At 43.2% G+C, this 16,352-nt stretch overlaps 1 protein-coding gene across 2 annotated transcripts in view; it reads left to right on the top strand.

Annotated features, from left to right (window-relative positions):
• The window catches only part of FBXW8 (F-box and WD repeat domain containing 8), a 116,908-nt gene that overhangs the window by 10,777 nt on the left and 89,779 nt on the right, over nucleotides 1-16,352 (top strand). For both annotated transcript variants that reach the window (XM_036115858.2, XM_036115859.2), the window contains exon 2: nucleotides 3,823-3,927. In XM_036115858.2, the coding sequence (XP_035971751.1) occupies nucleotides 3,823-3,927 (105 nt within the window). The remainder of the gene's footprint in view (nucleotides 1-3,822; nucleotides 3,928-16,352) is intronic.

Raw genomic sequence — 16,352 nt, 5'->3', positions numbered from 1 at the left:
AGGGTCAAACATGCTCCTAACTCTCAATCTTTTATAAGGTGTTTCCCAAGTGATCTGTTACTAATAACAAAGTGAAGTTTATGAGTGATTTATTTAACTTTGAATCTAGTTTGTTCTGTCTCTTGGTTTAATAATGTCACTCCAACGTCATTCTACCTCCTTGAGTGGAGGACAGGGAAGGAGGTTAGCTAGACTCCTGTCTCCAGAGTTGTGCATCAGAGCCTTTGGGAATGTGTTGGATATAGAACTGTCCTGCATCACATCTACTTCGGAAAATCAGGTTGGATTTTTCATGAAACGGACACTGGGATGGAGATTTGCCTGCAGGTGGTTTAGCAGGTTGGCCTTCCTCAGAAGCCCTGAATTGAGGCAATGGGGACAAGCCTTTGTACCTAGGTATCGACTAGTCACTGGATGCAGGCTGCCCTCCAGTAGGGGATGTAACCTTGGACGAGGCAGCTTGTTTGACCAAGGGTAGTGCCTAGGAAGTGCTTGACAGCTGAGCCAGTGAGCCAAGAGCAGGCAGCATCTGAGCATTTGGGACGATGAGTGTCGTGGATCCAGAAGGGGGAACCTGAGTGAGCCACTGCAGCATCTACTATAAGAACCAGTGATCAGATGTCTTGCCAAAGAGATTCCAAATGTGCAACATGAAACTTCAGCCTTTGGTTTCCTGACCTTGTGGGTCTACATAGATGTGGACCTTCCTTTATCACATTGGTTTCTTTTTTTCCCTGCCATTCCCCAACCACTGGTAGCAACAGGGAATCTGGAACTTGATTTGCAATTCTAAGGGCATAATGATTTAAAAGTTTGGCTTTGGGGTGCCTGGGTGGCTCAGTCCTTAAGCGTCTGCCTTTGGCTCAGGTCATGATCCCAGGGTCCTGGGATCAAGCCCCGCATCAGGCTCCCTGCTCGGCGGGAAGCCTGCTTCTCCCTCTCCCACCCCCCCTGCTTGTGTTCCCTCTCTCACTGTCAAATAAAGTCTTTTTAAAAAATAAATAAAAGCTTGGCTTTGTATTGTTGGTGTTTACATAATTCAGTGCTTTGAAACAGTTGTTGTCCCCCAGAACTTAAAAATTCTCAAGACCCATCACAACGTGACCAGTATGGCATTTCAGATCCTTTGTTGGTGTGGGGGCCATAACACCCCTGACTGGTCATTTGCACCCTGGTGGCTGCCTCCTTTTCCTCCACTGTACACTAGAGCAAATCCTTCTCTACTTGTTACCATGGTATAGCGTCTTAAAATTGCTGATTCTCTTTGAAAAGTTCTCTCGAAAAAGACCTATGGTGTGGACACTCCCATTGTTCAGACTCCTTAGTGACTTTGCATCCACCATGCCATCCCCTCCCTGCTGTCGCCAGCAATCCTCTGCTTGTGGTAGGACAGGGGGAGACAAAACTTTCTGTGTAAACAAGCTGGTAGAGGAGTCACCTGGAATGTGGATCTAATCCACAAATGCTTGTTGAAGGGGGAAAAAAAGGGAGCCAAAGTGCCACTCCAGGAAAGAATATAGCCGTATCAATCCGTTATTGTGTGCTTTGCCCTGGTACTTGCCCCATGCCCTTTCCATGTATTATTTCATTTTATTCTTATAACTACCCTATGAGTAGGTACGCTCTCTCTTTTACAGATGAGGAAGCTGAGACCTGGAGGTATTTAGCCTGGTCACATGGCGAGTCAAGTGGCAGAACCAGGATTATCCGTTTGAATCTTTGTTCTGAACCTCCGTCCCAGAGGTTGTGGGGGTTGGGATCAAAAAGGCCGGTGGCAGGGTTGTGGTTCTGCTGGGGTAGAGGTACTGGGGTAGAGGCACTGTGCTCCAGGAGGAGAACAGAGAATCGGCCATCTGAATGGGCAAAAGGGGGAAGGCTCCTGCCACCGCAAGTGTGACTTTTCTACACCAGAATGACTAAAAATAAAGGTGCTATCTCCTGTTTCGTTACAGTAGTGTCCTGTCCAGAAACCAGGTGATAGTCCTAAACCGGGGGCTGATTGAAGAAAGCAGTGCCTGGTGTCTCTAACAGTGTAAAAGCTAGATCTGCGTTCACTTTGCATGAGTGCAGGCTTTTCTTTGCCTTCATCCTACTTGTATGAGGATAAGCAGCGTTATTCTCTTGTTTCTCTACCAAGCAGGTAAAGTAGGTTTCTTCACCTCACCATAGTCAAATAATCCAAAAGAGAAAGCAGAAGGAAGTCCACGGGTCACAAACGATAGTCTGGTTTTGTGTGTGGCTTTCCTCAGCTGGTGGTGGGTGACACCCCTCTCCCTCGCCTTGGTTGTGTTGGGTCGTCTCAGGTTATATCTGGGCCAAGTGAGAAAGTGCTGCCTCTTTTCCTCCATGAGTGAAGCCAATTAATTGTAAGAGGGGACCCAGCCTGACATTAGACTAAGACTTTCCATTATTTTTTTGGGCAGGGACCCCTTTGCCTTCTGATTACACTTGCAGATTTTTTTTTGTTTTTTCTCTCCCCGCCCCCCGTATGGCCAACATTTCTTTGCCGATTTAACATTCTGTACTGTCTTTGCCCACAGAGAACTGTCAACTCTTGCTCTTTTTCCCTCCGGAGATCCTTTTTGGCTCTCATACTTAGCCTTGCACTGTTTTCGTGAAGTTGAATACATTTCCTTCTTATGCCTTGCATTATCTTTTAGCTCTGAGACTCCTAGATGAATGGAAACATGATTTCACAAAAATCTTTACCCTGGAACTTGGTAGGGGCTAAATCAGTGCTCACACTCCCTTAAAAATGCTGAGTCTATTTTCAATTTTCAGACTGCAGCCTTGTGGTATAGGACTATTGTATTTGAGTGGTGAATTAATAATTTGCTTGCAACCTGTAAGTCACTGATGTCAGCCAAAGCTTATTAAAAATGAATTTTATTTAAGGAAGTTCCATTGAGACAAACAGCCCACTTTCCCTAGCTTTGCAGAAATACATGCAAAAGGGAGCTTTAGCAGGTGGATTTGGGAACAGGCAGAGGGGCACGTATACACACTTGGCTTTCTTTCTGCTTCACACTCCTCTATTTCTTTGTGCAACCAGGATTGTCATGACAGCCTTATCTCTCAAATAAAGCCCGTTACCTCATCCCTAATTGCTTATCCGAAGGCAGGCGAGCTCTAATTTCTCCACATTAATAAATGACACCGAAGAAGAACAGCTTTGTTTGCACTGGCTCACTCAGGTTAACCAGTGTAGGCCCCTGAGTGCATTAGGAAACCGTGTGTTTCTCCAGTGGCCAAGGGGAGGTGGTGCTCACCTCCTTTAAGAGCAGCATTTCGTTTGTTTACTTCTTGTTCATCTTCATAGCCCTGTTCTTTTCCTGATGAAACCACTTTAGTGACCTAGGCCAGCATTTTCTCTGGCTGTGGGGGCTCACTGCCCTCCCAAGTCGGGTGTAGTAGGAGTTGTCCTGGGGGGACCAGTGGCCCCTTTGATTTCAAGGCTCCCTTTCTTGGCTGCCCACCACTCAACTTTCCTTAGAGGCCACGAGACTTTCTACAACCTTTGCACTGATTCCTGTGGCATACCCCAGATTGTGAGTTGGCACCCTCGCTTCTCCTTTTTGAAGCCTTATGGGAAATGGTCTTGTGGATTTTCTGAGTGAATGTGAGGAGGGTGGGCTTGTGGCAGTGAGAAAATTCAGTGGCTCTCAGGTCTGATGGCTGCCCCATGGGGTAGTGAGAATGTGTGCCTCCCCCAGGGACAACAGCACCTCTGTCCTTCCCACCGAAGAATATCTCTTGCTGTATAAAGGAGCATTTTCATACCTCCGAATTGTGAACTTATTTCCCTTTCCTTTTTCTCTTCAGAATGAAATGGATGATGTGCCCTTCTTTGATATCCAACTGCCTTATGAACTGGCAATCAATATATTTCAGTATCTGGACAGGAAAGAACTAGGAAGGTGCGCACAGGTAAGCAATTATTAAACTAACGTTCAAGGTTTCCTTCTGCTTGTAATGCAAGGCTAGGCAGCTCTTGGGTAACAGAGATTTACTTATCAGAATTGCAACGTTTAAAGAATTAAGGAAGTGGATAGCAACTTTCCTTGAGGGAACGCAACCTTGAACTGGAAGGATTGGGTTCCTTATCACCGCTTGGTGTTTATCTTTTTGTGGCCATCTGTTCAAGAGCTCTGTTCTTCCTGCAGTCTGAGTTATGGTCGACCTGTGGCTGACAACTCTGCTGGCCTTTATAGAGCTAGCCTGAGCTGTTAATGTCCTCACCATTAATGCAAAAATGCCAGCCCTTGGTTAAATCAAGCCAATTGTTAGGTGGAGAGCTGAAGGTCAGCCGGGGGACAAAACAGTGACGTCATGTATTAGGCATATCGTCCAAATGACCCTTTAAACACTAGAATTCCACTCCGTGAGGTGTGAGACGTGAGAACAGAGACCCCCTGAGGGAAGTGCAGATCTGTGTCCCCCATCTCCTGCTTGTTCTGAGGCATATGCCCATGGGGCGGCATGGTGGCACTTACCGTCCAGGCCACACTTGACTGTGTACATGAATCACAGGAGATCTTGATAAAATGCAAATTCGGACTCAGGAGATCTGGGGTAGGGCCTGATATTCTGCATTTCTAACCAGGTAATACCCTTGTGGCTTTGACCGCACTTTGAGAGGCAAATTAAATTAGGTCTCTTGTTCACTTCTTTTTGGTGAAGAGTGTAATGGGTGAAGTGTGTAATTTCTCGTAAGTTGAATGTATGATTGCTGACCATTTGGCTTTCGTGGACAACTGTATTCCCCAGAAGACCCTAGAGTATTCATTGTCTCCAACTCCAAGACTTAATTTGTCTAGTGGCTACCATTTCCTATCCCTGGATTCTAGACTGCATTTTATACATGTGTCTACACCCTTAAAGGAAAGGGATAGGTAAAATGGAGTGGTACCAGAACTGTACACTAAAATTCCAGGGGCGCCTGGCTAGCTCAGTCAGAGGAGCGTGCAACTCTTGATCTTGGGGTTGCGAGTTTGAGCCCCAGGTTGGGTGTAGAGATTACTAAAAAAATAAACTTAATAAAAAATTTTTAAAAATAAAAAATTTTTTACAATGTGAAGTTAAAAACATTAAGGCAGTTTGAGAGGTGCAAACTGTAGCCAAATTGAGACTCTAGAGCTTGCTACCTCTGGTAGTTCAATGAAGTCACACACAATACAGGACAATTTAAAAAGTTGCTGGTTTTACACTATATGAAGCAGTTTGCTTAATCAAAATTTTCTACCTAGATATGAATTTGAAAAAGTTTTCAGTATTCTTGATTGCCACAATATTAAGTGGGGGTGTTGGCAGATATTTTTTGATGCAGAGTCTGGAATCTTTAGGAAATGATGGAAAAAATTATTCCAGGGCTAAAATTCACTAAATAAAAATGTACTGAAATGTAAACCATGCTCAGAGCCTATCAGTTGCATTAAGCAAGAGTACCTATATTGTCTTCTTCTTTCCGTTGGAAATTGGATTTGTTCTATTCTAACTTTACACTTTGGCCCTGTTCCCAAGAGTCGAAAACAAGGGTGTAGCTAAATGAGTCCAACTCCTGGATTTCAGCCTGATGCTGTTAGCCGAAGTCTTGGAACAGGGTCTAATAGCTAGCTGCTTTCCACAAAGTCAGCATTAGATGATAAAATCTTCATTCTTGATAGGGAGCTGCTGTTTAAGGAGTCCTTTCTTTTAACACTGCTTTTTGCTCTCCTGCTTTATAGAGGGCCATGTGGCTTTCACATCTGCTGCTGGTTTTCTCATCCAAAGAGTTTATCAGTGAAAGATAGGATCTAGTGGAAGAAGAGATACCCCTTTTGGTACAAGGGGGCTGCATTTCAGGATAGATTGGTTATGCTGGTGAGATTATTCTGCAGGTGTGAACAGTTTAATTTGCAACACAGTGGTCCAATTGTCCACCAGAATTCTTCCCTCTTTGGCCAGTTGGATTTGTTTTTTTTGTTTTTCATTTCAACCTAATTTTTAGAGCACACATAAAAGCATAAAAAATATTCTTAACCAGAACCCCTAAGGTGGCTCTGGTCTATGAAGCCAGGATTTTATTTAATAGTGTCATGAGGATGACAATGGATGGCCTGTAATATTTAGAATTGGCTTTGTTTTGGTTTTTTATTTTTGTTTTCTTTTGTTTTTTTTTCAAGCATTAAAATACAACCACAGGGGCGCCTGGGTGGCTCAGTCGTTAGGCGTCTGCCTTCGGCTCAGGTCATGATCCCAGGGTCCTGGGATCGAGCCCTGCATCAGGCTCCCTGTTCAGCGGGAAGCCTGCTTCTCCCTCTCCCACTCCCCCGGCTTGTGTTCCTGCTCTCGCTATCTTGCTCTCTCTCTCTGTGAAATAAATAAAATCTTTAAAAAAAAAAAAAAATACAACCACAAAGTAATAAACATAAGTAGCATTTTCATTTGTTTCTTGTGGTGTTTTTATTATTGAAACCAGGGAAAAAGTCCTTCTGTTGAGTGGAATGTCCTGCTGCTTTTGGATGTGATTTTAGAGGGGGCTCACTCTGTCTGTCCCTCTCTCTCTCTCTCTCTTCTCTTTTAATCAAGCCGCCTTAGGATTTCAGTGAAATTGGGCCAGTTATAGAGGAATTGGCACCATGAACTATATGTGTGCCCTTGGAGAAAACCTGTTTCCTTAGATCTTTATGCCAAATTGGTAACTGACTAACAGTAAGGAACCCGGATTGGGAAGGACTTCTTGAGATTTAATTATGCCACAAAGTATGCTGGAGAAGTGATTTTGCTCTGACTTTGTCTCTTTTCTGCATCCCCTCATTTTCTGCTTTGTAGGTTTTAAGCTTTCAGGACTAAAGTCCCACTACATTTGTTTGTGATCCTTGTGTACTTCTGATGCTGACCTTTCTAGCTCCTTGCTATCAATAGTTGTCTCTTGCGGGATTTAGTGTCCCTGTGGGAGTGTTTCATGCTGAAATGTCTCGAAAACAGTGTAGCTTTTAGTAAGCAAAGTTATGCGTTGGGCGATTCATCGAACAGCTTTATCTTGCTACTTATAATTTTATGGTTTTGTGTGTGTGCCCACAGGGTTCCTGGCACTCTAAAAACAATGTTTTAAAATGGATAACAATTACAAATTGTTGAATTGAAAATTACAATTTTTTTTTAATGGGAAGAGTAAGCTGTTATAATAGGAATTGTAATTCTGAGAAGTAATGGTTTTAGGATTTACTAACATTCATTTTTAAAACTTTTGAAATAATTATAAATTCATGGGTAGTTGCAAAAGATAGTCTGGAGAGGCCCTGTGTTCTGTTCCCCCAGTTTCCTTCATTGACAGTATCTTGCCTACAGAGTAATATCAAAGCCAAGAAACTGACATTAGTACAGTCCATAGAGCTTAACTCCGATTTCGTCAGTTTTACGTACACTTATTTGTGAGTGTATTTAGTTCTATGCAGTTTTATCACAGGTGTGGATTTGTGTGACCACACAGTTAAGGTACACAACATTCATCACAAGGATATTTTGTGCTGCCTCTTATGGGCCGGCCACCTCTACCTCCCTTCCCATCCCTAGCCCCTCACAACCACCATTCTGTTTTCATCTCTATAATTTTGTCTTTTTTTAATTTTCATTTTTATCACAGTTTATTTATGTGTATTTCCTAAAGTATAATTTTAGAAATCTAGCTGCATAGATGATAATGTCACATTCTTCAAGTAAGAAGTAGAAAAATGTGAATAAAGGAGGCAGTAAAGAAAGAAAGGGTAGGGATGGAGGTTAAAAACTTAAGATGTATGATAAAATTGGCAAGCAAGAAGTAGGTGTTACCAAAATCTGGAACTAAAGCTTGCTATATTAGATTATGATATTTTTTGTTTTTAAGTAGGCTCCATGCATGTAGAGCCCAGTGCAAGGCTTGAACTCAGGACCCTGAACTCAAGACCTGAGCTTAAGTCAAGAATCAGAGGCTTAATCAACTGAGCCACCAGGCACCCCAATATTTCAAGTTTTTAAGTAGGCTCTACATCCAGCATGGAGTACGAACTCACAACCCTGAGATCAAGAGTCGCTCGCTCTACCCACTGAGCCAGCTGGGTGCCCCTGATATTTCAGGTTTTAAGGAAAATGTGATCTTATGATCTTCCCAGATAACCAAATAGGAGCAACTAAAATCTGAGGTTTTATTTAGCTAAAGATTTTCGTGAAGTCTTTAAAGTTGGGAATCTCCAGCCAAGTGCTGCTGGATTGATTTTTTTTTTTTTTCAAATTTAGAAATATTTTGTTTATTGGGTATTTGTTTTTTGTTTTGGGGGTTTTGTTTTGTTTGTTTGTTTTCTTTCTTTCTTATAGCAGACCTAACTCTGAAAACCTGTAACTATTGGCAGGGTTCCTTTTGTTCTTCACTTTGCCTTTGTCACCTGACTCTGTTTCCAAGGGAAACACATGCCTGCCCAGGACTCAGGCACCCTCAGGGGTTTCCTTTTAATTCACCAGGTTGTCGTGGCTGCCTCCTTTAAGGGGGGGGGGGGGTAACAGGTGGGGGGTGACGCCTGGGTGGCACAGTCGGTTAAGTGTCCGACTCTTGTTTCGGCTCAGGTCATGATCTCAGGATCATGAGATTGAGCCCCACATTGGGCTCCACACTCGGTGGGGGAGTCTGCTTGAGATTCTCTCTCCCTCTGTCCGTGGGAGGGGCATGTGCTCATGTTCTTGCACTTGCTCATGTGCTCTCTCAAATAAATAAATCTTTTTAAACTTAATGGGGTGACAGAAAAGCAGCCACTCTGGGAGGAAAGATGGGGAGCTAGGTGAAAGAAGAATGGCAGAGCGTCGATAATTATTTGAACTGAGTCCTGGGGACTTGAGGTTCTTTACAATGCTCACTTCATTTTTTTGTGTGTTTGAGGTTGTCTATAATTAAAAAGTTTACAAGAAGAAAAAAAGCAAGAGCTAGTATTTAATAAGAAAGTCCGAGCCTCGGGCACCTGGGTGGCTCAGATGGTTAAGCGTCTGCCTTCGGCTCAGGTCATGATCTCAGGATCCTGGGATCGAGTCCCGCATCGGATTCCCTGCTCAGCGCAGAGCCTGCTTCTCCCTCTCCCTCTGCCACTCCCTCTGCTTGTGCTCTTCTGTCTACCTCTCTGTCAAATAAATAAATAAAATTAAAAAAAAAAAAAAAAAAAAGTCCGAGCCTCTTGAGGGCAGTACATGCAAGAAGCTGACCAGTGAAAATAAAAGCAATGCAGTTTTTTTAAGTGTTGAACTTTTAAAAGTTGGACTTCTTCATCTCATTCAGTTATTCACAGGGCCTACTATGTGTCCTGTAATACTCTGGACAGCGCAGCAGAGAACAGAACATAAAAAAAAAAAAAAAAAAACTCACCGCTCAGAGCTTACTTTCTATGCACAAAACACCCAGTTAAGTAGAGTGTGTTCCAGATGGTGGAAAGTGCTATGGAGAAAATACAAGCCCACAGAGGTAATATGGCCAGGGAAGACCTCACAGAGAGGGTGACCTTTGGGCAAAGACCTGAAGGAGGGAAGAATGAAGCTGTGCAGGTCTCTGGCAGAGAGGCCTAGAGGTGGAGCACACCTGTTATGCTTGAGGAATAGCAGGGAGGTCAGAGTGCCTAGGATGTGGTAGATGGAATAATGCCCCTTCCCCAAGATGTCCACGTCCTGGTCCTCAGAACCTGTGAATATGTTACCTCTTACGGTAATGGGCCTTTGCAGATGTGAGGAAGTTAAGGATTTTGAGGTGGAGTGGTTATCTTGGATGATCCAGGTGGGCTCAGTGTAATTACAAAGCTCCTTATGAGAGGGAGGCTGGAGGTCAAAGGTAAGATGCTGTGTTGCTGGCTTTGAAAATGGAGGAAGCGGCCACAAAGCCGAGGAATGTAAGCTGGCCTCCAGAAGCTGGAAAAGAGAAGGAAACAGATTTTTTCCCTGAAGCCTCCAGAAGGAATGTAGCCCTGCCACCTATACTTTGATTTTTAGACTTCTGGTCTCCAGAACCATAAGAGAATACATTTATACTGTTCTTAGTCACTAAGTTTGTGCTAATTTGTTAGAGCATCAATAGGAAACCAATACGGGTGAGGGTATAATGAGAAGATGGGGATAAAAGGAAGAAGAAATAGTTAAAATGTGAAAAGGCACTTAAATCCATTAAAAGAACTTGAACTTTTATTCTGAGAGAGGTTGGAAGCCATTCAAGTGTTTTGAGTAGAGAAGTGACAAGGTCTGACTTAGAGGGGTCATTTTGGCTGCTATGTGGAGACTAGAGCGAAGCGGGGGGACAAGGATGCAGCAGGGAGACCAGTGAAAAAGCTACTGAACTAACCCAGACAAGAGAAGATGGTGGCTTGAAGTGCGTTGAACCAGTAGAAGTGGGTAGAGTCAGGACTGCTGATGGGCTAGGTGTAGGGAGAGAAAGGGGAGTCAACAGGGACTCCAGGGTATTTGGCCTGGACAACTGGGCGGATGAGATTGTTGTTACTGACAAGGGGAAGACTGTGAGATGAGAAAGTTTTGGGGGAAGATCAGTAGTGGGATGTGAGGCTAGAGATATGAATTTGGGAGCTGGCAGCACATCATTGGTATGTATGTATTTTTAATAGACTTATTTCTGAGGAGAGCAGGAGGAGGAGGAGAGGGGGAGAGAGAGAGAATCTCAAGTAGACTCCTCACTGAGCACGGATCCTGATGTGGGGCTTGATCTCATGACGCTGAGATCATGACCTGAGCTGAAATCAGGAGCCAAGAACTGGACACTTCTTAACTGATTGAGCCACCCAGGTGCCCCACCCACATCATTGGTATTTAAAGCCAGGGAACTGGATGAGGTCATTAGGGAAGTGAGTGTAGATGGAGGGGGATTTAGGGATTGAGCCCTGTCATGTGCCAAGATGAAGAGTTGGAGAAGGTGTTCCCTGTGATGTGGGAAGAAACCTGGAACACATGGTCCCCTGGAACCAAGGGATAACCTTTCCAAGGAGGAGAAAATGATCAGAGGTATTAAGTGTCATCGTTAGTCAAATAGGAGGACTGAGAAATGACCGTCGGGTTTAGCAACTTGGAGGTCACTGGTGACCTTGACCAGAATCCATGGCACAGTGAGGGGCGAAAGTGAGCAGGTTCATGAGTGAATGGGGAGAAAGGCAATAAGGACATTGAGATAAGGAGTGTATGTGGGACTGTCTGTGCATGATATGTCCTCTCCAAGTAGACTTGATTTGTGAACATGTAACTAGAACAATGATGTGTTCCCCCCTGTTGTGGGCCTCACTGGTAACCCTAATCCAGGCAGAGTTAATAAAGCTAGTTTTTGAGCCAAGAGCTTTTTTTTTTTTTTTTTTTTAATGCTGCAATTCACAGTGGTGCTATAAAGCAAAATGCTGGAGACACTTTTATTAGCAAATTCTCACAGCTGAGGCTCACTCAGTGGGGCTTTTACTGGGCAGGGCCATTCCAATCCTAGTGTATTAAAGAAAGACCATTAGGCCTTTGGAAAATTCAGGCTTGTAAATTTGCTAGATTTAAAATAATGTAAGAAATCAAAACTCTTAGCTTTCCTTTTGGTGAGGCTCTTTAAAATTGTGAAAGTTTATCTAGGTCTTGTTTGTTTTGGTTTCTTTTTTTTCCAAGATTAAAAGACATTCTTAGAGCCTGTCACTTTTGTGCCCCTTTAAAAAGAAGGGGAGAGAAAAGGCACCCTCCCTTTACAGTTTGCCAAAGAAATTGTTGGCACATTTCTGCGTTTAATACCTAATTGTAGGTACAGTCTTGATCCCTTTTTGGAAGTAATTCTCACCTCTAGCTTTTATAAATCCCTCAAAGAGATCATTGTTTGTTATCCAGGGTTTTAACTTTATCCTGAATATTACTTTCCACAGAATAAGCCCAGTGATCTAGGGGTTAGCAGTGGGAATGATGCACCGAAACATCAACTTTTTGTTCTCCATTTTTCATCCCGTAACCCTGTTATACAAATTTCAGATCATGTTATTTAAAGTGACTTGGCATTTTCTTTGAAGCTGATAGAAAAATCTGTTTTCTGCTTCCAGTGTTCTCAAGGTCTGATATATTTGGGACTCCTTGAAAGTCTCACTGAAAAGTGCCTCCGTTTTAAAGTGGCTGAGAACTGTATGGTTTAGTAGATCTCATGAAAACTCATCCAGAATGTTTTTAATTGGGATTTTCTAGTTTGTAGTCACTGAGCCTTGGATTTGGATTTTCTTAAAATGCTGCTGATGATTGAATGGCTCCATCTACTAAAAAGCAGCCTTGTAGCTAATTTTTGGACTCCCAAATTAAAGCTATTGCCCTGTACTTGGGGCGGGGCTTGGGATCCAACCTGTAGCTTCCCCACCCTGAGGGAAAGGTGTCATGCACAAGGTATCTGTTTGGCAGGTAGATGAGAATTTCTGGTCTTCGTGTCCAACACATACCTTCATCAGTTCACCAGTAGGCCATATTGATGTTCTCTCAAGTGTCTTCTGCAGAGTACTAGGCTTTTGAGACAGTCCTCGCAAGAAGAGTTCAGGAGCCAAATAAGTTTGGGGAATGCAGCATCTCCTATCCTTCTGAGAGATCTACAACACATGTCTGTCTATAAAAAGCTCTCAGAAGTTCTTCAGCAAATAACCCTGCTTGGTTTTGTTTAAACTAGTGTTCCCCAAACTCATTTGACCATGGAATCCTTTTTTTAAGATAACTTACTAACCCCCTGAGGAGCTGCTGTTCTGAGCATGCTTTGGGAAGTGCCGGTCTATGTAATAATGCCTACCCATTATATGATCTCTTAGCTACTCTGAGTCTTTCATCCAGTTACATTTCATAGTTTTTACAGAATTTTACATTTCATAATTCTTACCAAAAAGGCTCATGGTATCCCAAGATCAGAGTGAGCTGCCCTGGGTTTAGTGAGCACTTTCTGCCCTTGAGGACCCATTAGGGTCTCTGTATGTTAGCCCTTCACTTCTCCTTTAATCCTGAATTCCAGAGGTTTGGTAGGGAGGTACTCTACCCTGGAACTATTTGAGTTGTGGCCTGGCTCCATTACAGCTGATGTTGGTCTGTCCCTGTCTGCTCTTCATGATTGCCTAGTTCTCAGCCTCACTCTGGCACGGACAGATGGACAGACACCAGTCATGTCCCGGGCAGGCTCAGCTGTGGCCCAAACATGCCAAAAATAAAACTGTGGTGTTCTGTCTAGTCAAAACCAGAGCTCCAGTGTTACTGAGTCGTTATCCCATTCTTTATTGCCTGACCACTTGTGATCAGATGAGGGTTTGTTTCCCTGACGCCCTTATGGCTAAGATGGAGAAGTGTGGGATGACAGTGTGGTTAAGTGGATTTGTAACTGATGCTGTGGCCATGCCTAGGGTGGGCTGCTTAATGGATCCATGTCAGCTGAATGGGGGGGGTGGTATGGGGAGGACTCTAGTGGTTTGCCATGGGCTCTGTCCTCAGTCCCATCCGGGTTAACTTTTTTTTTTTTTAATTAAGACACACAGGCCCACAGACCATATTTTGCAGATGACTTCTGTATGGGAAAAGTAGCTAATGCAACAGATGACAGAAGTGGGGTCAAAGATCTAAAATGATGTGGGGGTGGGTACAGTGAGCTGGGGTTTAAAATGGGACTTAAAATCAGATAAAAAAAAAACTAACAGTGAAAGTAAGAAGTGGGGACTTTTTTATTTAATTGCAGTTTGTGTTTTAAAAAACTCTAAAGAATGGGGGCACCTGGGTGGCTCAGTCAGTTTTTTGGCTCAGGTTCTGATCTCACAGTTGTGAGATCAAGCCCTGTGTGGGGCTCCATGCTGGGCATGGAGCCTGCTTAAGATTCTCTCTCTGCCCATCCTTTCCTTTCTCTCTCTCCTCCCCTCCCCCCTCTTAAAACAACTCTGAAGAATGGTGGAGACCAAATTCAGGTTGCCCCTGTGGCAGGGGAGAGGGTACAGACAGAGATGCACAGGAGTTCAAACTTACTAGTAATATCTTATTAAATGGGGTGACAAGTCCATGCATGTTTGTAATATTTATTTTTGTTCGACTTAAACGTTTAATAAACAGACTCCAAAAGCTTTGGTGGACTATTGGTTTAGTAGCCATGATGGGGTCTTTACAACAAATGAAGCAGCAGATTAGTGTCTGATAAAATTCTTCTGTTCATGGCACTTGAGAGCCCACATTTGGGGTGTTGTTTTGTCCTGAGTATCACATTTGAAGAGGTATGCTGTATATGCACAACTATTAGGTTCAGAGATAAGGGGTATGGGAACTAGTCTAGTCCTAGGACAGTTGGTTGAGGGAAATGGGTGATATTTAGGCCCCTGAATTGACTAAGGAGAATTAGGATGGTGTCTTTGGCCTCTTGAGAAGCTGTCAGGTGGAAGAAGGAAGAGATTTCTTCAGATAGGCAAAATTAGGGCCATGGGTGGAATCCCTTTCTAACAGCCAGACGGCTTTGTAGTAGATCAGACTGATTTGGAAGGTCCGGTCTCTGCAGAAGCCTCTCACCAACCAGGGCTGCTAGAAGGAGCCCTCCTGTGGTGAGGAGCTACTCCTGGTTGATCTCCAAGACCCCTCTTACTACTTCAGTTTTTCTTTGTTTTTTTTTAAGATTTTATTTATTTATTTGACAGAGAGAGACACAGCGAGAGAGGGAACACAAGCAGGGGGAGTGGGAGAGGGAGAAGCAGGCTTCCCGTGGAGCAGGGAGCCCGATATGGGGCTCGATCCCAGGACCCCGGGATCATGATCTGAGCCGAAGGCAGATGCTTAACGACTGAACCACCCAGGTGCCCCGATGATTCACTTTTTTTTAAATTTTATTATGTTATGTTAGTCACCATACAATACATCATTGGTTTTTGATGTGGTAATCCACGATCCATTGTTTTCGTATAACACCCAGTGCTCCATGCAGTACATGCCCTCCTTAATACCCATCACCGGGCTAACCAATCCCCCCTCCCCCCTCCCCTCTAAAACCTTGTTTGTTTCTCAGAGTCCATAGTCTCTCATGGTTCATCTCTCCCTCCAATTGCCCCCCCCGCCCATTTTTCCCTTCCTTCTCCTAATGTCCTTCATGCTATTCCTTATGTTCCACAAATAAGTGAAACCATATGATAATTGACTTTCTCTGCTTGGCTTATTTCACTTAGCATAATCTCCTCCAGTCCCATCCATGTTGATGTAAAAGTTGGGTATTCATCCTTTCTGATGGCTGAGTAATATTCCATTGTATATATGGACCACATCTTCTTTATCCATTTCAATGATTCGCTTTTTAAGGGTGAGAAAACGACATCCCCAAAGTCATAGAATTTGGTGTTTTGAGGGACATTTCAGGATGTCTGATTCCTCCACCAGTGAGGAGGAAAGAGGTATAGAGAAGTTTAGTGATTTTGTCATAATACCACAGCTAACTAGTTGAAAGACCAGACAATAGAATCCAAGGTTTTTGTTTTTGTTTCACAAGTGTAACTGTTGTTTTATTGTGTGTGTGTGTTTTTATTTTTTATTTTTTAAGATTTTATTAGAGGGTGCACAAGCGAGTGAGAGAGAGCAAGAGCAGAGGGAGAGGGAGAAGCAGACTCCCCGCTGAGCGGGGAGCCCAACGTGGGGCTCAATCCTAGGGCCCTGGGATCATGACCTGAGCTGAAGGCAGAGGTTTAACCAAGTGAGCCACCCAGGTGCCCCTGTAGCTGGTTTTCTATTATATCATGCTGCTCCTTGGATAATGTAGGTGATCTTGAAGCATGTTCCTAAAAACTTGATCAAATATATATATATCCCTATCACTTTAGGTCTCCTTGGGGACATCATTATATAAAGGCACTCCACTTTGAACTCTTCAGTACAGTATAGATTTATTTTGAATATAAAGAATTCCCTTACTTTAATTTTAAATTGTTTGGGTTTCTGGTTTGCATGTGGTTTTTGTCCTTTATCCTAGTACTAGGATACCACCTTGATGTTTGTATGTTCAACTGACCCTGCATTCCTGAGACAAATTGCATGTGGTCATGACGTATAACCCTTTTTGTACGTTGCTGGATTCAGTTTTGTGTATATTCATCAGGGATATTGGTTTGTGGTTTTCTTGTGAGGTTTTTGTCTGGTTTGGGTATCAGAAATACTGGCCTCATAGAATGAGTTGGGATGTCTTCCCTCTTCTATTTTTTAGAAGAGTTTGTGAATGATTGGTTATTCATTAATCTTCTTAAACATACGGTAGAATTCTTTTAAAATTTCTTTTAAACATTTAGAATTAACCAGTGATGTCATCTAGGTCTGGGCTTTGTGCAAAGGTTTGTTTTGTTTTTTTATCACTAATGTAACCTCTTTACTTATTATAG

This window comes from Halichoerus grypus, chromosome 13, assembly GCF_964656455.1.
Source record: "Halichoerus grypus chromosome 13, mHalGry1.hap1.1, whole genome shotgun sequence".
NCBI classification, from domain to species: domain Eukaryota; kingdom Metazoa; phylum Chordata; class Mammalia; order Carnivora; family Phocidae; genus Halichoerus; species Halichoerus grypus.
The sequence above is the reverse complement of the archived record's forward strand: the minus strand, read 5'-3'. Positions and strand labels throughout refer to the sequence as shown.